The sequence below is a fragment of the Mus musculus genome, chromosome 18, assembly GCF_000001635.26.
Source record: "Mus musculus strain C57BL/6J chromosome 18, GRCm38.p6 C57BL/6J".
NCBI classification, from domain to species: domain Eukaryota; kingdom Metazoa; phylum Chordata; class Mammalia; order Rodentia; family Muridae; genus Mus; species Mus musculus.
Genome location: NC_000084.6, coordinates 54,887,669 through 54,910,764, shown reverse-complemented (window position 1 = coordinate 54,910,764; position 23,096 = coordinate 54,887,669). Strand labels below are relative to the sequence as shown.

At 44.1% G+C, this 23,096-nt stretch overlaps 1 protein-coding gene across 7 annotated transcripts in view; it reads left to right on the top strand.

Moving 5' to 3' along the window:
• Zfp608 (zinc finger protein 608) overlaps positions 1-22,720 on the top strand; it is a 104,547-nt gene extending 81,827 nt beyond the window's left edge. For 3 of the 7 annotated variants that reach the window (XM_006525957.4, XM_030250475.1, XM_030250473.1), the window contains 7 exons: positions 10,465-10,552; positions 11,146-13,600; positions 15,128-15,545; positions 16,142-16,314; positions 18,862-19,015; positions 20,870-20,951; positions 21,684-22,715. In XM_006525957.4, the coding sequence (XP_006526020.1) occupies positions 10,465-10,552; positions 11,146-13,600; positions 15,128-15,545; positions 16,142-16,314; positions 18,862-19,015; positions 20,870-20,951; positions 21,684-21,690 (3,377 nt within the window). In that variant the 3' untranslated portion in view covers positions 21,691-22,715. Of the gene's footprint in view, positions 1-10,464; positions 10,553-11,145; positions 13,601-15,127; positions 15,546-16,141; positions 16,315-18,861; positions 19,016-20,869; positions 20,956-21,683 lie in introns of those variants that run through there. The other 4 variants (NM_001360787.1, NM_175751.4, XR_003952523.1 and 1 more) reach the window with 3 other exon arrangements.
• Positions 22,721-23,096: the final 376 nt, after the last annotated feature.

Here is a 23,096-nt window from a genome sequence, read left to right as displayed (position 1 = left end):
CAGCTGTCTCAGTTGCTGCATTTGTTGGGGATGGGGCACGGTGCTCCCCCTGGCTAGCGTCCTTTCCTGCCTAGCCTTCGGAATTCATTGCAGATCCCTCTAGCTTGGAATAGACATTCCTCGTCTTCCCCTGCTACTTTCTGAATCTGAGCTATATGTGATGTGACTCCATCACCAAAGACATAAACTTTTGTGCTACTTGTGGGATATGGTCACTGTAGGAGGGAACAGGGGTGGGCAAAAGCTTTTCTGTCGAGCTGAACTCTGTAATCGAGAGGGGGCTGAGCCCAATTTCTCTGATATTATGTCCTTTGTATCTTTACTAGATTGCCCAAGATGGTGGTGGCTTTATCTGTTGTGTAATAGTCACCTCTTTGTATGCCTTATGCCTGTAATATCTCTTCTCCCTCTCCCCCCCCCCTCTCTCTCACACACACACACACACACACACACACACTACACACCCTGCAGTTCAGAGAGTCAGTTCCCAGTTTGAGCTGCTGTTGTAAATTGCTATTTTAAATTTCAGCGAGTGGAATAATAGCCGAGTGATCATCCCCAGCAAATGTTGTTGGCCTTTGTAAAGAATGGCTCCTTCAGAAGCTCTCTGATTTACAGAGGACACAGCTGGTGGGCAGCAGAGCTGTAGGAATCTGTGCTCTCCTGGGCCTAGCAAGCTACAGATGAAAAGGGCCCAGAGCTGGCACAAAAGCAAATAAGCGCTCTGACTTTAAATAAAGCATCCTAATTTATAGGAAGCCTAGCTCTTCAGTCCCAGCGAGATCTATGGATCAGTAGCAGCCTTTTGATGTGGAGCATAATTGTCAATTGGTTCCCACTGTTTCCTTATAATTCAGGACCAGGCCTGGTTAAAAAAAAAAAAATTTTTTTTTAAAGCACAGTCTCATAATCTAGAATTGTGGTACACATATTCTGACAAGCAATTCACTAACGTTTAAACCTGAAACTCTGCAAACGACCAGGACCTATAACCTGGTGCTGAGTTGGGAGAGAGACAGGGTGACTAGAGGACCACCTCCTCCTGCTTTTCCCTTGCCCACTCTTCCCCTAAGGCCATGAGGTTTTCCATTCTCAACTTCCTCTCTATCCATCCGATTCACTCATCTACAGAACTGCTTTGTCTTTCCTCCCAGCTTTCCCCTCCCCAATGCCTGGTCCAGATAAAAATGGGAAAGCCGGCTGTTACGGGACTCAGTATTCACAGCGTGTGGACCCCTCTACTCTGGGTGTTGAATATGCTCTGTTGATGGGGTCCGATCTGGAGGGGCCCTTTTTGCCTTGGGTAACTGTTGCCATCTTCACTGGCTCCTCACTTTGCCTGTTTCCCAGCTGAAGCCATGACAACATGAAGAGCTTGGATAAGAAGGAGTTGTTGATGCAAAAAAGGCACATGAGGTGCAGGGAACTGTGGGAATAGTGATTTGATAGGCCATATCCTTTCGATTATCTGTCTTCAGTGGCTCTGACAGGGAGAGAAGGAAACCTCTGTCCATTTCACTCTGGGAGATCTTGGCCATATGCCTGTGTGCCCAGGGCCACATGTACAAAGCTGTGTCATGAACCAACACTCTTAAGAAAGGGGTAACCCTTAGGAAATGATATTGCTAGAGTTCTTAGTAAGCCTGATTCAACAAACATTTGTTAATTTCCTTTCCCACACTCTTGAATGGCTTTATTCAAAGGAAGAAAAATATGTCCTGATGAACTAATAAAAGCCTCTGGGGGTGGGGGGGGGGGAGTGGATTCATGCCTTCCCAGGTGGGAGGTGTGAGAAGGCCTTCTCTAATGAGGGAAGCACTTCAAAGTGTGTAAGAAATCTGCATTGAAAGTCCATCAAGGCGATTCAGATTTCATATAAACCCAAGAGTGGCTGGAAAGCTCAAGTGCAGAATTGGGTATTGGAAGTGGCTTTGGGCTCCCTGATGTCAAGCCTAGAGGGAAGCCGTTACTTACAGGAAAGCTTAGTCAAAAATCATAAATGCAGCCTCTTTGTCCAAATATATCCAGACACATTGTACTCATGCCACACGGCATCTGCTTTTCCTGGGTATGCATTTAGATTACTTCAAATGTTTGCCTCCAAAGATTCCCTCAAGGCCCCCCAGATCCCCCATGCGCCCCTTGGCCTTTCCTTCCCACTGTGTGTTGGACTGAGCCTTGGTGGGCCGTGACCTGCAGGGATTGGCACCGTGCCCAGTGAAGTGTCTCTCTGGCTTATTGCCCTGTTGTAGAAGCTCCCTTGAGAGATGTCCTCTTCCCCATCCTGGCACTGTCATCTCAGACGTGCTTTCCAGCTTGCCCCCAAGTAAAGACTCTAGACACTTTAGCAGAAACTGTTACAGGAACTTGCCAGCAATAAGGGTACTTGTGGTAGTGTGAATGGTGTTTGTATAGAGAATATGTTCTAAAACCATCAATGCCACTTTAGGATGTCTATATCTGCTTAACCTAAAGGCAAATGCTTTTGTTACTGATCATTCATAAAACTACTTTCTAAAGGTATCCATGTATTTTCTTTCATGGTGCTTTTCATTACATTTGAAGTATATTATAAAACCTATGACATTTTGTAAGCAGGAAACTTGCACAACATAGGTCTTGGCTCTTGCAATCAACAGGAATTTATCTCTAATGACCTGTCAGGAAATGGTTTTGTTTTCAGACAATCTCCTGTCCCAGGCTGGCCTTGAACACGTTTTTTTTTTCCCTAGGCTGATCTTAAACTCTTGTTTGTGCTACCATCTCCTAAATAGTAGGATTGTAATCGTGTGCCACCATGCCCACCCGTAGGCACGGCTTTTCTTAGAAGTTGTGTCTTAGGCTGTTGTGATGTTCATTCATCCTTCTACATTGGTGATTTTCGGCAAGAGGACACTTTGTCCCTATCTCCATAGGCAGCATAAAGACACAGCCTTTTTTATGTCTTTGATGACGGCTGTCAAAAGCCTTGCTCCTGCTCCCTGTTCTTCGCCAGTAGACTTCCTAACAGGCTGTTGAAATTTGTAGACATGGGAGAAGCTACTGTTACTGGGGAAGCAAGGAAAAGAAAGCCAGCAAGAGCTTCCTTTAGCTGACCAGTCAGCTGGATATTGACCACCTGTCTTCATGGGAAAGAAATAGATGGCAGTGAATAAGTGAGAGTCGAGTTTTCCAACAAGCTGAATCATTTTCCCAAATCAATACAGCTCATCAGACCTCGGAACAAAGGCTGCACGGGCAGTGACAGAGATGGAAGTGGTTCTGTGTTCTTCTGTGTATTAAAGCATGAGGCCCATGGGGGAAACAAGGCTTCTCTGGCAGTAGGTTTGTGTGTGTACATGTGTGTGTATGCGTGCTCATTCTTAAAGACTTACTAAGTACATTCGTAGGAAGGAAGTCCCTCCAGATTAAAGCAAAAAGAGCTATATAGATTGTATATGGCTGCTCAAGTATTTTGAGGGAAACAAAAAGGAATGTGGAGACTATTTTGTCTTCTAAAAGGTAGATTAGAGCCAGCCCCCATCTTTGCTTTCAGTGTTATTGGGGTTTCTCCCTTCTTACTTATGGTGGTGTTTAGACAAACTCAAACAAACGTCTAGAAATGAACGTTAGCCCCTGGCAAACCGCCCAAACTAGTCTACCATGAATAAAACCAGCACCTCACGCCCTGGGAATATCAGCAAAACGGAATGCTGGACCGTCGTATAGAGGTTATAATTAACAAAGGTAGAACACTTGCAATGCATTCCAGCCGCCAACAGAGACTCACCAGCAAACTCCAGTCCTTCTGTCCTTTAATCATTAAGCCCTCTGTGCTTTCACAAGGTAGTAAGTTAACGCCAGAACAGCGTGTCTGTGGGCTTTACGACTGGGGTGGCAGCACACTGGGGCATAAAGTATTTCATTATACTTCCTTTTGTCAGCCCTGCCCTATCTCGCAAGCTCCATTGCCATACATTATTTGTTCAGATAAAGCCCAATGTTCAGGGTGACTAATCGCACAACTGTGTTCCAGATGGTTTGATTACAGGATGTGGTTAAAGTAACTCTTCAAACATTCAGCCCAGCAGTAGGGCTCTATTTAAAAAGAACAAAAAGAGAAAGAAAAGAAAAAGAGGTGGGGGGAAAACAGCAATAACAACAACAAAATAAACCCCACTATTTCATGGCCACGTGACAACACTGACTTTTCTTGCCTTGATACACTATACATATATCCCTGGTGTAGATAATAGGAAAATCTTTTTGTTCTTTGGCTGGCAGGTATTTCATGGGCAAACTTAGTTGTGAATTTAAAGATTTTGCAAAAAATTATAAATGTTGTCCTCTGAAAGAGAATCTAGCTGAAGGTGAAGCGGTCTGAAGCCCGACCCGTGAATAAAGGCATTGTATCAGCTCCACACTCGGAAAAGGCACCAGGACCACATCAACCGAACAAAGCCAGAGAGCTGTCATGGAAAGAAGTTCTGCACAAAGAGATGTGATAAGCCCCACCCTGCACGGTGGTCAGACTGGGACAATGTAGGGTAACCAAGGCTCTGAAATAGTGGCATTTCTTCTATACTCATTGGTGTTTCTCTTGAAAAAAATAAAGGGAAGAAAATGTAACCACAGAGGGGGAGAATCGCAGCACAAACGGGTTACAGTTTGGAGTTATTAGAATGAGGTTTGCATTTTCTGCCCGAGTGCACACCAAGTCTCTCCAGATGTGGCAGTCTGAAGAAGAGTTCAGGAAAACTTTGTGATTCCAGATTTGGCATCTGTGATGCCTGCCAATGCTCTTGCTCCTGAGGAGGGAGACTCTTTTAAGACTCAGCCTTTTAGCTGTAATATAAACAGATTTATGCAAAGCCACCGGGCTATCAGCGTTTGCCCAGTTCTTGAGGAAGCAGCTTCACAAATATGAGGAATAATAATTCATAAGCCACATATCTAACCACAGTGGAGTAGAATCTCTCCACAGAGAAAGTCTGTCCTCAATAAGCTAGTGGGATGTTACCCTTATTGAAAATGTACGGGAGCAGTGAGACCTCAAAAGCCAGGGTTCTGTTGAGAGTCCTGTAAGCTCCAATGTGTTCAGTGAGCTTCCTCACTTAAGATGCAGTGCTTCTCCGGGCTGTGTATGCTGACAGGCAACGCACCAATAACAAAGGAGGGCTGTACTGTTGGAAGAGATCAGGTCAGCATGTACATGAGTGGAGGGAAATGTTGAAGGAATGTCCTCTCAGGATATGACACACATCCTCACCCATGTTCAAACATGGAATGAGTTTCTCTCCTAAGGATGGGGAATTCCTCGTGAGTGGAAAGCTGTCTGTGACTTGAGCTACCATGTGAGGGAGACCTTGCTGCCTTGAACTTGTAGCCTTCAAGGTTCCTTTGGTCTTTCCTATTCCTGGCAAACAGAAAGGAGAGCAAACTAGGAGATTGTATCCTCAAAGATCTTACGGGCTATGCCCTTTCATGCTCTCCTTCAGTAGAGTGTTATCACAGCTCCAGGTAGACAGACAGAGAGAATCCATCTATAAACCAAGGAAAGGGGGAATAATGTGCTAGTGAGCATCCATCATGGTAGAGACAACATGGAGTTTAGTCGGTGACCCAGGAGAGACTGGATTTAGCTGGTAAGATGCTATGTGTCTGCGGATGGACAGGTGCTGTCACCGGAGTTTGTCCCAATTTATTAGGAACTTCAGCTGTCCTTGAGGAATTCTATAGAGGCACTCAAGCCTTCTTTAGGGGAGTTAAGTGCGATGTGAGGGCCAGCCAGCAAGATGGCAGAAAGGGTCAGGGAGCCTGCAGTCAAACCTGATGACCTGATTTCCATCTCCCAGACCCACATGGTAGAAGGAGAGAACTGACTCTCAAAAGTGTTTCCCTGACGTCCTAATGTATGCCGCGGTGTGCAAGCACATACAGACACACGTAGACACCCCCACCCCCGCACACAATGTAATAATCGTTCATTTGATACTGTGGCATAAATAATGGCTGAAGAAACTTGTTTCAGGCTGGAAGGACAAAAGAGGGTGTGACCTGGAGGGGAAATAATGACAAGAAGTTATTGTTCTTTGGGCAGAGGGTGAGTGGAGTGCTTCTTTGGGATTTCAGACCAGAGCATGGCACTTACAGACGATATCTGGTGTAAATCAAGGTATATTTCTTTTTCAATATAAACAAGATGGTAGGATAGTATCTAAGTAGACCTTAAGCGAGTGCTGATAGTGTCTTCTACTGGTGATAAGACTAGAGGAAAAGGGCACACACGCACATGTAGAATCTTTGGCCAGCATTGGCATCTTCACCCCATGTCTTAGCTATTAAATATTTGAGGTTCTTGCCCATCCTGGTCCTCTTAGTTAATACATAGATCTTTCAACTTTAGTATGTATCATCATTTATAAATGTAGATGTTATTAATCCAGATTCCTGGCATATGTGTGTCTGGTTCTCTCTGTTTCTGGTACCTATCACTGACCCAGAGATGGGAAGTCAGGTTTAGGATTATTAGTTTGAGCGCTTGCTGGTCTAAGACATATTTCTGAGCAAGGTGTGAGGACAGGGCATGAACCAAGGGCATCACACCTGGGCTCTAGTGATTGGAGCCTAATCTAATGTGTGAGATTAGGCGAGTCTAACCAAGAGCCCACTCGGTAAGCACCGGTGATATGCAAAACCATGCTTCTACTTCTGAATTATGATGCATGTCTGTACTGGCTATAAGACTGTAGACTCCTTAAGTACAGAAGCTGAACAGGGTTTCCAACAAAATATGATCCAGTAGCACCAAATAGGTACTTAAGAAAGACCCAATAGGTATAACCAACCTTGATGGGCCTGGATAGGAAATAGAACATAAATTCTTATGTGACTTCAGTGTGTGTGTGTGTGTGTGTGTGTGTGTGTGTGTGTGTGTGTGTTCTAGTATATGGGACTGGTATCAACAGTACAAAGAAGAAAATCATATGGATTAGCCTCTCGATCCATCCTCATACAGTTTTTTTCTGCAGTAATATACCTCAGGTATTTTTCAAATAGCCCTTGGGTGGGAAGGGAAGGGCAATAAACCCAGAGAGATCCTTGTTGTTATAAAAATAAAAAGGGCTCTCGTAGAGAGCCCCCACTCCCATCGCACAGGCAGGGCGTTCAGGAGCATAAGTGTGCTTGGGATCTAAATCTTTGGGGAACTAAGGTATGTGCCAGTCTAATCTGTATAGAGAGGAACGTAACTTTAAGCCTGGGGTTATAAAATCCAAACCTGTGCTTGCTGAGGACTAGTTCTCATCTGACCTTTCTCACTCACTAATTTAAGCCTTTAGTAAGTTATGAGTTCTATATGGGCGTGGGTTACAAGATGTTTGAAATTTGTAATTTCATTAAAATAATTTTAAAAATATATACACTTGGATTATTGATTGAGAGAGGGTCTTCCTATGTAGCCCTAGCTGGCTTGGACGTTGCTATGTAGACCAGGCTGGCTTCCAGCTCACAGCATCACCCCCCTCTGCCTAGAAACAAGTCTGTGCCATCACCCCCAACATTTTCCACATTTCAGAGGTAACCCTCTTAATTTGGACCTTCAGAATGGCGTGTTTTCTAAACGTGGATCTTCCTAAAACAAAAAACAAAAAACAAAACAACCCCCCAAAAACCAAAAACAATAACAACAGTACATTGTAGTTCATAGAGGAAAGTTGCTTAACCTCTCCACTGACTTAGAGCCACAGTTGTCAATGGTGGCACTGTGAAGAGACTTGTACACATCAAGACAGACCACCACAGGCCCATCTCTAATTAGCATTACTTGAGAGGACTCTCCCTGAGAGGGGAGCTTTTGTTTTGAGCGTTTTAAATCCAGACTGTTTTTAGGAAAAAACAAAAACAAAAAGCCTAGGGTGACTTATTTAGGCTTCCTGAAGTTGAAGTAGGCTTTTCTTTACAGCCTTTTACTACTCCCGGTACAGACAACCACGTGACCCACGTGGCTTCTAGGCAGTAGCAGCTGTGAACTGTTTTCATGAGGAAGTTGGAACTGCAGTTCATCCTTTGTGACCGTTTCAACCTGCGGACCAAGATAGCCACTGATTGATGGCCTGTGTGGTTGGGTCCCTTCCTTTTCCCTGGCCCAGTTACCCTCGCCTGGTTTGAGGCCGCAGATTTGGGCTCTGCGTGCATGGCCTGTTGGCAGTATGATGGGGACCATTGTGGGGGCGGGGATGTGGAGCCTGCTTCCAGCTTCCAGGGCTTTGGTGAGGGGCTCTAGCGATGCTTTCGCTTCCCCGCGGTGGTTGAGGGGAAGCTGAAGCTTTCTCCTGCCCAGCCCTTTCTCCTTGCCTTGTCTTCCAGTCTTCAGGCCAGCCGCATCGGGCCAGCCAATCAGACGCAAGCGTTCGCTGCAGGCACTGGCCAATCGGCCGCCCGCATTTGCTGGAAACGCGAAACCCTTAGGGGAAAAGCAGTAACAAAAGCCTTTCACTGCAGACAAATGTTAAGTGTCTGTGCAGACTTTTCCTGTTTTTAATTTTATTACCGCAAGAATGGAGGGTTTGTTGTTTCTTTCATGTTTCCTTTCAAGCAATTTTAATTATACATTTGTGCTACATCAGGGACTCTGGAACGCAGTGATTTCAGCCTATTGCCTCTGAAGCTAAAATGCAGTAACCTTCTGGCAATACAGATACATTCCTGCACTGTAAATATAGCTGACATGCTAAAGAATTTTAAGCAGCTGCAGAGGTCTCTGACACCACACACAGTGCCCCAGAGAGCAGATGATGAGAAAGCCAGCCCAATCTGCCCCCCTCCTCCATGCCCCACCCCTCTTTCCTGAAGGGATGTGCTCATACAGACTCCTTTCCGATTGTTCTGTCTTGTGCAGTTTTTGACCGAATGCCTAATTACCATCGATTCTCACTGCAATGGGATTTTTTTCCTACTCAATGGTTAAACCCCACCCCCACCCCCTTGGGAGAATCACAAAGGAATCAAGCATGATTTGAGGCGATTCTTCCTAGCTTTTTTCCCCCCATAGCTAGACTATTGCTACAATAGTAGGTGGAATTTACAGTGAGTAAATTCAGCTGTCATATAACTTATAGCAGTCTCAACCATATGGAAAACAATTTTTAAATCTCCTTTTGAGATTTTGGGGAGAAATTTTCCATGATTCAGTAGTTGAGTCCTGATCATTCAGATATTTTATCTTCTTTTTAAAGATTCCCCAGTAAAAAGAGTCCTGTTGCTTTATGTGGTTTCCAAAATGGCAGATAGCACAGGAGAACAAGCCTCCCAGGAAAGACTTGGAGGAATGGCCTCTGAGGGCGGAAGTGTGGGCACCGAAAGAAACAAAGGCTCCTTTAAATGTTTCATTTATTTACCCTACTCTGAATATAGCTTTGTTACAAATATGCTTTAAGGATGTGATTTTTGTTTTGTTTTGTTTTAAATGGCACTTGTCCCCAAGAGAACAAGCCTCGTGTTAGATGTTGTTTCCCAGTGACATTTGGCATACTAAGCATGCTTTAGTTTAGTATTTCACAGATGCAGCGCTCAATTAAAGTGTCTGTCTGCTGAGCAGCCGAGGAAGAAGCAGGATGGCTGGAAGGAAACATGAGCGTGCGTTCATTTTTTTTTTTTTTTTTTTGAGTTCTCTTCTAATCCTCTGTAGCAAATGCTTACCGAAGTTGACTGAAGATAACCCCAAGAGCAGATGCATTGTGCACACTTATTTCCTTAAGAGAGCTATTTTAAGAGCCTCTGAGACAAGACCAAGCAGTGACACAGAGCCCGTTCTGAGGTTGATATTTGTCTCACACAGGCGAGGAGGGGAGGATCAAGAAGAAATCACAGCTGCCCCAAGGACCCACTTTTTCCTCTGTGCCTATTTTTACATATCTGCAAGATTTTCCCCCCACCCTCTTAATAAAAAAAAAAAGTTAGCATTGTTTTCTATTGTTGAATTGGAAACCAGATTCCTTTTAGTCATCCTCTGCCTTAAGCACTGGTAACTCGGGCTTGGTTTATGTTGGCTGCCTGCCAAAGGAAAGCAATTATGTGTAATAATAGAAAAATTAAGAGGTGAATGTTACTGTTTTACAGCAGGACATGGCAAAAACCATTTCCTTCTGTCAGCAATATCTTGATCACACCCTCACACACTCTCACCCTTTGCACCACACTCATGAACGCACGCGCACATACACACACACTCACAGAGAGGGGGTGAGGGGGTGGGTGGAAGAGAGAGAGAGAGAGAGAGAGAGAGAGAGAGAGAGAAAGAGACATATTTCCTGTGGGTTTTAACTTGAGGTCACTGAAACCAGAAAGAGGAAGGGTGCAAACCACAGGTTTTGAAAGCCAAGTGAGAAAAGAACTTTGCTGGTAAAAATAATATCAATGAATGAAGTCGAAATAAAGTACTAGGTGATAAATGCGCCCCCGTTCACCCTCCACTCTCCCTTCCAGGTGTCCTAGTGGTCAATGTCACATGGAGGAACAAAACCTACGTGGGGACCCTCCTAGACTGCACCAAGCACGACTGGGCCCCTCCCCGGTAGGTGCCTTTTCTTTCTTGCTCCATCCTCTGCTCCTCCCATCCTGTTTTTGCATGGAAACCATAGAAAGAAATTAGTAATATATAAAACTCTTCCTGTAATTGAAACCAGGCAAAGGAGAAATGAGCCATTCAGCCCTGAGCCAGTAAAACCCAGATGCTAGCTGTCTTCTCCTACCAGATCTCTCCTCCTCTCACTTCCCTCTCTCCTTTGTTTTCCTCTCTCTCTCTCTCTCTCTCTCTCTCTCTCTCTCTCTCTCTCTCTCTCTCTCTCCCCTCTCCCCTCTCCCCTCTCCCCTCTCTCCCTCTCTCTCCCTTCTCCCCCCCCCCCCTTAAATGGGGATTTGAACTAGTTGAAAGCTAGCTCTCTGAGCTGCTTTCCTTTGATTCTCTGTGGATGAACAACATAATCCACAGGGCAGCCTGGCCCTGGGCTGATGTACCAGTACAAACAGAGGCTGGTCTTCTCTTGGCTGCACCTCACTCTCAAGCCACCAGGGCAGTGGGTCCTCTTTGCTACCTTGTGTCCCTGAGCTCCTCCCTGGCTCTTTCGGAGATGCTCATTATGACCCACTTATTACTCGCTTCCCTAGGTTTTGCGAATCACCGACAAGTGACCTGGAAATGCGAGGGGGCCGGGGCAGAGGGAAGAGAGCGAGGTCTGCCGCGGCTGCCCCAGGCTCCGAGGTCAGCTTCACCGAGTCCAGAGGGCTGCAGAGCAAGAACAGAGGGGGAGCCAATGGGAAAGGGAGGCGTGGCAGCCTCAACGCCAGCGGACGAAGGACACCCCCAAACTGTGCTGCAGAGGACATAAAAGCCAGCCCTTCCTCAACCAACAAAAGGAAGAACAAGCCCCCAATGGAGTTGGATCTGAACTCGAGCTCTGAGGACAGTAAGCCCGGGAAGCGAGTGCGCACGAATTCCAGAAGCACGCCTACCACTCCTCAGGGGAAGCCAGAGACTACTTTTTTGGACCAAGGCTGCTCCTCTCCAGTGTTAATTGATTGTCCCCACCCAAACTGCAACAAAAAATATAAGCACATAAACGGCCTGAGGTACCACCAGGCACATGCGCACTTAGACCCGGAAAACAAACTAGAGTTCGAGCCGGATAGCGAGGACAAGATCTCAGACTGTGAGGAAGCCTTGAGCAACGTGGCCCTCGAATGCAACGAGTCAAGCACAAGTGTGTCATCATACGATCAGACGAAAGCACCTGGGTCCCCCGGGGCTGGGAACCCCCCTGGGACACCCAAGGGAAAGAGAGAGCACGTGAGCAATGGCCCAGGTCCTATTATAGGTTCGAAAACTGGCAAGAATTCTGGCAAGAAGAGGGGCCTTAACAACGAACTGAACAACCTTCCGGTCATCTCCAACATGACGGCCGCTTTAGACATTTGTTCAGCCACAGACAGCAATCTAACGGCGGAAATGCCCAAATTGGAAGCGGAAGGACTGATTGACAAGAAAAGTTTGGGGGATAAAGAAAAGGGCAAAAAAGCAAACAATTGCAAAATGGACAAAAACCTCTCCAAACTGAAAAGCGCCCGCCCCATTGCCCCCGCCCCTGCCCCTACGCCCCCACAGCTGATTGCTATACCGACTGCAGCCTTCACATCCACCACCACAGGGACCATACCTGGACTGCCCTCCCTCACGACCACTGTGGTCCAGGCTACACCAAAGAGCCCTCCATTGAAACCTATTCAACCAAAGCCCACAATTATGGGGGAGCCCATCACCGTGAACCCAGCTCTGGTGTCACTCAAAGACAGAAAGAAAAAGGAGAAGCGAAAGCTCAAGGACAAAGAAGGGAAAGAGACTGGAGGTCCCAAAATGGATGCTAAGCTGGGGAAGCTGGAGGAAGCCAAGGCGGCTAGCAAGGATTTGTCTGGGCATTTTTTAAAGGACCATCTCGGTAAGAGCGAAGGGCTGGCTAATGGATTGTCAGAGTCTCAGGAGAGCCGCATGGCCAGCATCAAAGCCGAGGCCGATAAGGTTTACACATTCACGGACAATGCCCCCAGCCCTTCCATCGGGAGTGCCTCACGCATGGAATGCAGTACCTTGGTGAATGGGCAAGCACCCATGGCACCACTGCATGTATTGACCCAGAATGGGGCTGAGAGCGCAGCAGCTAAGACCAGCAGTCCAGCCTATTCGGACATATCAGATGCTGCAGATGATGGCGGTTCTGACAGCAGGTCAGAGGGCATGAGGTCAAAGGCCAGTTCCCCATCGGATACCTTTTCTAACAAAGACGGTGTTGTGAAAGGGCATCCTTCAACTTCAGCACAGCCATCTCAGCTGAAAGAGTCCCATTCTCCCTATTACCATGGCTATGAGCCTTACTATTCTCCGAGTTACATGCACCCTGGACAGGTTGGTGCCCCGGCAGCTGGGAATGGTGGGAGCACACAGGGCATGAAGATCAAGAAGGAGTCAGAGGAAGATGCGGAGAAGAAAGACAAGGCGGAACAGTTGGAGTCCAAGAAAGTAGACCATACTTCTGCACCCCTGCAGCCTCAGCACCAGTCAGTCATCACCCAGAGACACCCTGCCCTGGCTCAGTCACTTTATTACGGCCAGTATGCCTACGGGCTCTATATGGACCAGAAATCTCTGATGGCTACCAGCCCTGCCTACAGACAGCAGTATGAGAAGTACTATGAGGACCAGAGACTGGCAGAGCAGAAAATGGCCCAGAGTGGGAGAGGAGACTGTGAAAGAAAGGCTGAACTCCCCTTGAAAGAACTGGGCAAGGAAGACAATAAGCAGAAAAACATGCCATCAGCCACTATCTCAAAAGCTCCCTCTACCCCGGAGCCTAACAAAAACCATTCTAAACTAGGGCCATCAGTGCCTAATAAAACTGAGGAGACAGGTAAATCACAGCTTCTCTCCAGTCACCAGCAGCAGCTTCAGGCCGACAGCTTCAAAGCTAAGCAGATGGAAAACCACCAGCTTATTAAGGAGGCTGTAGAAATGAAGTCTGTCATGGACTCTATGAAGCAGACAGGTGTAGACCCAACCTCGAGATTTAAACAAGTAAGATTGTGGAGTGTGGCCCCCGACAGACAGGGAGCAGTCTGAGTTGTGCACATGTCTTGGGCTTGATCTTGCTAGACATCTAAGCAGTGGGAGGAAGCCGTCGTCAGGGGGTTTCCCTCTTCCCTTGAGAAGTATGATCCTTGGGAGTTCCTGTACAACTCTAAAATGTACATGACTCACTGAGGCCATGGTGTGTAGCTAAGGGATCTCTGGGCATGCGCCCTGCAGCTATGTGTTACCTAAGAGTAATTAATTCTGCGGAGGACTCTTGATTTCTTCATGAGCCAAAGATGAAGGCATTTTACTAAAGGGCCTCAGAAGTCTCTCAAATTCTGAGATTTCATTTCCTGTCTCTGAAACACTTGGAGATATATATATATATATATATATATATATATATATATATAAAGATTTTTAAACCCAGGTCACTGAGTTCCTACTTCCCATTCATCATTTAATCTAAGGAAGTGTGAGCACCTGGTATCTCTTACAAAGAGGTCTGAGATGTCTGGGTTTCTGGTTTATGTTCTGTTTGGAACCCAAAGTAGAACTCTTGAGCTGTGGTTTTTTATAAGGAGTCAGAAGCTGGAGGTGACAGTTCTCAGGACAGTTCCTCCACCCAGGCTGAGTGCACTTGAAGTGCAGTCACCATAAAACCAGACACATAGCTAGTTCTGCGACCGTCACTCCCTGCTGGTATTCCCCAGCATCAACACCCCAACTTTACTACACCCGGTGTTTGCCCCCTAGTGAGTCAGAACAACAAGGGTTCTTAACTGCTATGTTTCCAGCCAGTGTTGCGATTGAGGGCCAACTTCAAATCCTCAGTCAAGACCTGAACCCTAGGTGGAGTTACACCATGAGTGGGCTGAGTCATGAAGAGGGTTTCAAGCCTCAGTCCCGTGCCCACCATAGCTCTAAATCGGCTGTCGTCTCCCAAGGTTACCGGAGAACAAGACAATTTAAAAGGCCCATGAATGGGTTTGCTTTCTAATAAGCAAACCATAATACATGCCATTGGTTTGATATTTGGGCTTTCGATTCAAGATGTTAACATATTAATGAGCCAGCATAGTGAGATCCTCAGCTGTAGTCAGTGAAGAAAATGTGTTAGGAAGCCAAGAGTTTATTTTTGCCTAATTGGTGTTAATAACTGTAATAACTGCTTAAAATTTTTACCGTTAGCTTGAGGTAGAGTTTTTGAAATCCCTTTTACCTGTGTGAGATAACAAAAGGAAAACATAGACTGAATTAAATATCTTTGAGGATGTTATTATCTAAGGCCTTTTAACCCAGCTGCCATGTGACCTTGATGTTGGCTGAACTGTAAAAGCATTGGTTTAGCCTGTGGTACGAGGACTGATGCTAACACCTACCTCAGACATTTTTTTTTTCCTTTCAGAGTAGGTTGAACAGCACCTGGTCACTTCGAATGAAATAACAATAAATACTGCTGCCATGTAAATTAACAGGTTTGCTTTGCAGATGATGACATTTTAAGACAGATCTTTATTTTCAAACCAGGATCCAGAGTCAAGGACATGGCACCATTATGTATACCAGCCCAAGTACCTGGACCAACAAAAGCCAGAAGAACTTGACAGAGAAAAGAAATTGAAAGAGGACAGTCCAAGGAAGACTCCTAACAAAGAGAGTGGCGTGTCCAGTCTCCCCGTGTCATTAACAAACATCAAAGAGGAGCCCAAAGAGGGCAAGCGTCCTGATTCCCAGTCGGTGGAGGAGAACAAGCTAAAGAATGATGATCGGAAGACACCGGTGAACTGGAAGGACTCTCGGGGGACACGAGTGGCCGTGTCCTCACCCATGAGTCAGCACCAGTCCTACATACAATACTTGCATGCTTATCCTTACCCACAGATGTATGACCCCAGCCACCCTGCATACCGGGCTGTCTCTCCTGTCTTAATGCACAGTTACCCTGGTACGTGTTACGGGTTCTAACTACGTTGGCGGGAAGAGGCTGTGTTCAAATGATAGCTATTAACAACTGGAGATGAATCAGAAACTTCCCAGATGTCTTTCGGTTTGGCTTGTTTTGGGGGCTGCTTAGAGTGCCAAAGAGGAAACTGATTTAATGGGAGATTTTTATATTTTGTAAGGAAATGTCAAGAGTCCTTGGGCTCTAGCTTCCATACCTTCTGATGGCTTACTATAGACGTTTAGACTGACAGATACTTTATTGCCTGTGGAAATATTCTAAGCACTTACTGTCATAATCATTATAGTTACCGTTTCTTTCACTTAAGCGGACACATAAATGGATGAAGTAGCTATAAGCTCAATTCTGTTTACATCCTCCCTTCATCACGACGAATTAACCAGAGAAGAAAATCAGAGAACCTAGACACAGATAAATAATCATGTAGCCCATTCTTAATGTAACCCCTTATTTTAGGATGTCTGATTTGTATGCCCCAAAAAAATCACATGTTCCAGCCGATTTCTTGTTGTTGTTGTTGTTGTTGTTTTTTAAGATGTATCCTGTAACATGATGTGACATTTGTTGTTTATCTGCAGGGGCCTATCTCTCTCCAGGATTTCATTATCCTGTTTATGGAAAGATGTCTGGGAGAGAAGAGGCAGAGAAAGTCAATACTAGTCCCAGCATCAACACAAAAACAGCCAGCGAAGCCAAAGCCCTGGACCTACTCCAACATCACGCCAACCAATACCGCAGCAAGTCCCCTGCTGTAAGCCTCCTTTTGTTGGTAGTTAAAAGGCCATGTTTGGTGGGGGAAGGGAGACAAGAAACAGAACAGTCTTGAAAGAGAAATGGTTTAGAAACCCAGCTGGGATTTCAGGATGCTGTTCTATTCCAATACATAAAGAATGGAATCTTGAAATATAAGATGTGGTCACACAGGAGTGGAAAAAAATGTCATTGAAGCCTTTGTGGGAACGGGGAGATTTTCTGTTGCAAAACTGTCGTGTTCTTTACCTACCCAGGAGGAGATGTGTTAGGGAGAAATTTAAAGTTATAGTGACTTGTACAAAATAGTGTAAATGTTACAACATTAGGAAAGTAAATGCTGGAAGTTTAGTTTATACTACCCTTGTTACTAAGCAGTTTAGAGGCCACAAACTTTTAACCTATTTGACAAGTTGAACTTTTGCTAAATGCCTTCTTAAGGATGGGGGTGTAGCTCGGTGGTAGGATGCTTGCCTGTCATGTGCCAAGGCAACATCCCTAGCCTGAAAAAGAAACATCAACGAAGACACAAATGAAAACAAAACAAAACAAATCCAAACAAACCTAAAATACGTTTTCTTCAGAAACAACTTTCAAAAATTGACTTTTTTTTTTTCACAAATGGAAAGGCTTGCTTCCTTTTAAGACAGTCGACAGTAGCAAATGTAGCCAGCAATTATGTGACAGTGGTTGATAGAAAAATGAATTCAACCAAGACAGTCCAGCTAGCTTGTGAGGTGACCAGACAGATGTCACCCCTGTCCCCTGTGCTCGCCTAACCACAGTAGACACTCGAGTTTCAGATCCTTCTGATGACCATGGTATTCACATGTTCCATACTGAAGAAGCTCATGTGAAGCAATGCTGAGGGTTCATGACACACCATTACCATTAACTTTGTACAGACACTTGAGCCTGAGTTGCATGGCATAGGAGTAAAGGCTGCATCTGCTGCCTGCTGGTCTTGATGCATTATCCTGTCCTCATCGTTCCACAGGAGAGTTACAAGAAATGTATCTCTGTGAAAGATGTACTCCCAGAGAAGTGACAACTGCTAGTCCTAAATACTGCTTATAAAGAGACCAAAGAAAAGCCATAGCTCCTGGGTAGAAAAGAAAAGGGGGTGAGATGAATAAGATGGGGCGTCCACAGGGCGAACATAACCACTACCAAGAAACTAGAAAAGGTGATCGATCCCCGCCCGATCCTTTTTCTGTAAGTTCTCCTTTCAGTGCACGCAGACGTTGTTCCACTGAGAACCTGCCGTGGGAAAGGAGAGCTAGGTTCTAAAAGGGAGAAATGTGTTTGAGAAACACTGTCCTTAATCCTCTCGGATGTGGAAGATGTGGAATTTGTGGTGACTTTTCAGAATTGAATAATCTGGACTGTGGGCAGGGCAGTGCTTTCCTGCTGATTCTGCCCACCCTTGAGTACGCAAGAAATTGGTTCCCGAACCTCTCGGTTCTCAAAATCTGAAGATACTTTATAAAGTGATGACACAGATTTTGCCTGTCAACCTACATTCATCTTTGTATTTTTAGTCATCCCCAGATTACCTCCAAGAATCTACTACAACAAAAGCATCATCTGAGAGTCCTCAGACTGCGCTGCTTAGGGGATAATGGCAATTAAACCAGGCTTAATACCCTTACTGTGCCAGTTTCCTTCAGAAAACTGTTCATCCAGGCTAGCTAAGTCACACAAGTGGGGCTCGTGCATGCAGTCAGGAGAATTATAAAGTGATTAAACTATGTGTGCAGCATAAATATTGTATATTGTTGCATGAATTTGGGTGTGGATCTTTGTAAGAACACAATGAATTCTTTGTTGGGTTTTGATCTTTGAGACATTTTTTTTTTCTCAGTATAGCCCTGGAACTCACTTTGTAGATCAGCCTGGCCTCTGTCTCAGAGATCTGCCTCTGCCTCTGCCTCTGCCTCTGCCTCTGCCTCTGCCTCTGCCTCTGCCTCTGCCTCTGCCTCTGCCTCTGCCTCTGCCTCTGCCTCTGCCTCTGCCTCTGCCTCTGCCTCTGCCTCTGCCTCTGCCTCTGCCTCTGCCTCTGCCTCTGCCTCTGCCTCTGCCTCTAGGATTAAACCATGCCTGAACACAATAAATACTGTTTTAAAAAAAAAAAAAAAACATGAGATGAACTTCCTTCACAACGTATAAAGGTATAATTAGAAAACTTAACCTTTAAAAATAGTCTTAGAAAATCCTTTAAAAATTTCATATATTAAAAAATGTTTCTGAAAGTCACCAATTGGTTTCTAAATAGCCATTTTGAGTAGTGAATCTTGAGAACATTTTTAGGAAATATTTGCAGAAAATATTGGTGCCATTTAGATGACTGTGGGAGGTTCTCTATTGTTAGCTTCGCTCTTTTAAATCAAATGCCTATCTTTTGAAGTTTTCTTCCACTGGTATAGGATTTTTAGTCTGTATCTACTCAATGACCTGAATGAAATACTATCGATAGACGGCGAAAGGTGTTTTGGTATTTCTGATGTTTGTATGTCAGCACCTTAAAGGAGAGCATTTCTCTTTTCAGCCTGTGGAGAAGGCTTCCACGGAGCGAGAACGGGAAGCAGAGCGGGAACGGGATCGCCACTCCCCCTTCAGCCAGCGGCACCTGCACACACACCACCACACCCATGTTGGCATGGGCTACCCTCTCATCCCTGGTCAATACGACCCTTTTCAAGGTCAGCATTCTCACCACATTGGTGCAATTCTGTTTTGGCCAACAGTTGCTATGACTGTCTATCAGTATTTAAAAATTAAAATACTGAACTCGGACTAACACTGGTGGTAGAGGTGATTCCTAGCATTTATTTCCTAGTGTTCCTGGAAGACACAACTAAGGCTGTTTGTATTCTACTGAGACAGAAAGTGGCTACCGCTTAATAATTGTCACTGAGAGATGTTATCTCACAGACTGAGGGTGGTAGCTGGTGTCTAGGGCACCATATAACACCCTGAAGATCAGATAACTGCTTCGGGGATATTGTAGGGAAAACAGAGCCATGGTAGGTGGCTTTGGTGAGATCACTTGCTCTGATACCTCTACTCCTTTTAAGTTGCCTCTTCCCCATGTGAGTAACTAGCATGGTCAGGCCTAACATTTCAGAACTCACCTGAAACCTGCTTCTCATCCTTTCACTGATGTAACACTTTCACTAAAGCTGAGGAGAGACCTTAGTCATAATGCGCAAGGCAATCACATCTTACCTGTCCCCATTTCTATTACCTCAGACCCTTCTTGATTAGCTATCTTTATTTTGTCACAGTTTTGAAAGTTATAGCTGGAGAGCCTGGTGCAGATTATACGGAACCCTTTCTGGTGAGGATTCTTAATAGCATCGGGGAGGGGCTTCCTGCTATCTTTGTTCATAGCACACGGCAGAGTTCTGGAATCAGTTCCTACAAGAACATTAAGCCTGTCAGATCAAAATGAGCCATCGGGAACTCATTTTACTTTAACTACTTCTGCATAAGCTCCTGAGTCCAAACGCACTCAAATTGAGAATTTGGGCCTCAACATGGGATCTTAGAAGAATTCAGCCATAGCCTTAGCCAACGAACTTAGCAAGACAATGTTGGATAATGCTTCCAAATGCAGGAAATGTAAAGGAAGTGGACTTTTTCTTTTAATTCATTTGCTACTTGATGCTAAGATAGATAGGTAGGTAGATAGATAAAGAGATAGGCAGGTGAATAGATTGATCTCTCAAAGCACCAAGTGTGAAGAGAACAAGAGAAGGACATGCGTTCTATTCTAACACATCACAGATGTAAAGATGGCTTACTTGAGCAGAATAAGTATGTCTTTCTTTTTTTGTTAATGCTACTGTAATGTCTCAAATTATCTCTGGAAAAAAATGTCAGAGGCTGGCCTTGAACTGTACCTCCGGAATTATTGGCATGTACTCCCATGTCTATTTCCCTGAACAATTTTCCATGGGAATCAAATACTTTTTTCTGTGTGACTGTTCAGGTCTCTGCTCCCTTATTAGCCTTACAGATTAAGACCATTGTTCTAAGACCATGTAGACTTAAAGGGCAGGTTTGTTTGTTTGTTTGTTTGTTTGTTTAAATTTGATAGCTTTATATCATGTACTTTATGGGATGCATCATATTTAAGTCAGTGGAGAAAAATGTTACAGTGATGAAAGTCATCATACAAGTTTTCTAAAGCAAATAGCATGTTGCTTCTCAGTTCACTGTGACTTCTGCTTCCTATTGCTAGCTGGGCAGTACCTGTTATTTGTCTTGAGTTTCCTATTCAGGAATTCGTGCAAACTCCTTAGCACCAGGCAGAGCCAGTCAGATAGAAGGCTGCTATCCTCTGAGTAGCTATTTAAAAAGCCACCAAGAACTCAGTAATGGAGTAGATGGGCTACACCGAGTGGTTTGTCATCTGTCTTTGAGGCATGAAACATTTCATGTGTGTTTTTGGCAAAGGACAAATGATTGCTACAGGTTCTGTGCCCTTGACCACTGGGCCTGTGTCCACTCTTTTCCAATGTCATGGAAACCCTGTGTTTTCCTCCCACTAGGCTTGACCTCTGCTGCCCTAGTTGCCTCTCAGCAGGTGGCTGCCCAGGCATCTGCTTCTGGAATGTTTCCTGCACAGAGAAGGTAAATATTCCTGACACCTGGAATTAGTTTTCTGGCAGAGATGGGCTAATGGTATTCACGGAAGAGAATATAGGCTTTGCAGATGAGAAACTTGGCACCTGAGTTTCATTTTACTGTAATGATTGAACATGCTATGACAAGATGTTTCACACGGGGCTTTGATTCCATGATCCTCATTCTATAAATGTGATGTACATCTGTAAAGAAATGTGGGGTTTTTTTGTTTTATTTTTGTTTTGTTTTGTTTTGTTTTGTTTTAAGTCTAAGATAAGGGTAATTGTCCTTAGGTTAAGATAAGGCCAAGCCTACACTTTTGTTAACATATTCATGGGGTAGTTCGGTGTTTTAGCATTTGACCAGAATGCCTACAGTCCCAGGTTCTAGTCTCAGTTCTATCAAATAAAATATCAGGATACAAAGCTTTTCATTTTATTATACTTAAAATTAACATTGCACATGGAGAAATGAGTTACCATAATGCTAAAGGGAGCCTTTGTTTCTCTTGTGTTCTAAGTTACCCTGCAAGCTGTTCTGAGAAGAAAAATAAATTAAAAAAAAATCAGATTATCAATATAAAATTAACACTCCCTAAAAATGTAGCTTATCACTTTGTGATTCTTCATTTCCCCGGGAATCGTAGGGAGGAAGCAGAACTCTCAGGCTCACTGTTTTTATGTAGTTCCTGCCCACTGTTGACAGAACCGGTTGCTAAGGTGTGCTCTTCTTTTGCAGAGAATAACAGAATCGGAAGTGTCCGGTGCCATGTGACTGGATCACATGGGGAAGCGCTTTATATAGACATCAGTTCCATGGTGTTAATTTGAAATGCCTTAATGGCAGGCAAAAAACCAGTCATTTCATTTTGTAAATTACAGATTTTATCACAGAGTAACAAATGTTGCTGTAATTAAACTTCTGTTTTATATATATGTATATATATACGTATACATATCTGTATATATACATATATATATATACATATATATATATATATTCTTTACTTTTTTGTAACAGTAACCAGGCTCGCACACACAGGGTCTGCTGCCAAGTTGCAAACCACTCAGTAAAGGAAATTAAAAAAGAAAAAAAAATGTATTTGTCATGTTGAAAGTGTTAGCCACAACAGGCTGCTTACATTCTTTTCCTTTTAAATTGTAAATAAATAATGTTCTGTATCAGTGTGCCTGAACCTTGCATATCCTTCATCTCTCTCCCATAAAACCCCTCAGAAAGGCCAACTGTGATGATGACACTTGGTACAATTTAGATGTCTAATTGGTGGCTCCTCTTAAAGATGCATCAGTGTAAAAAATGTCCCCGTGGTCACTCTTTGTACTTGTTTATTGTGGAAATAAATACTTTTGGAAGGCATGGGGTTGCCAGAACCACAAAAACTGTGTTGTATATATAATGTAAAAATTAAGATGGGGAAATAATGAGCATCTGTGAATAATGAGGTGTCATTTTTTTTTGATAATCTTGAATGGCAGATAACCCAATAGCCTGCATACCAGAGACATCTGCGATCTCTCTCTTACTTGAATAGCCCTGCAGTCTTCTTTTTTTTTTTCCTTTTTTTTTCTTTAATGTTTACAATTATCCAGTTTTAGAAGAGAAGGATTTTAACGCCATTGCCTGGTTACTTGTTTTATGCTGTAATCTAGTTTATTTTATGTAAAATGTATATTGAATGCTTTCCTTTTTATACCTGCCTTAAATAATTTGGCAATCAGAATTAAAAAGGTTTTGTTTTGTTTTTTTTTTAATAATGGTTTCTTGTGTGTCTGATGTTACTTCTCGCTGGCTGGGAGTGAGTCTAACTTTCAGAGGAGAATTTCTTCACACTATGGACACGTAATTCAACAATACACAGATACTAACTTTTCATACATGCTAAAATGATATAACAACCAAACGCCGGGTTCAATTCTATAAATATGGGCAGAACTACATGACTACTCTAAACATGGACACATAGCACCCCAACAGTATGCTAAACATGTAATCTTGTGTGTGTGTGTGTGTGTGTGTGTGTGTGTGTGTTGGTTTATTTCTTAAAACTTGTTCTCTTTATATTATCCCAGCTGTGCTGGATCTCATAGAGATCCTCCTGCCTCTGTCCCTTCCCAAATGTTCATGTTAAAG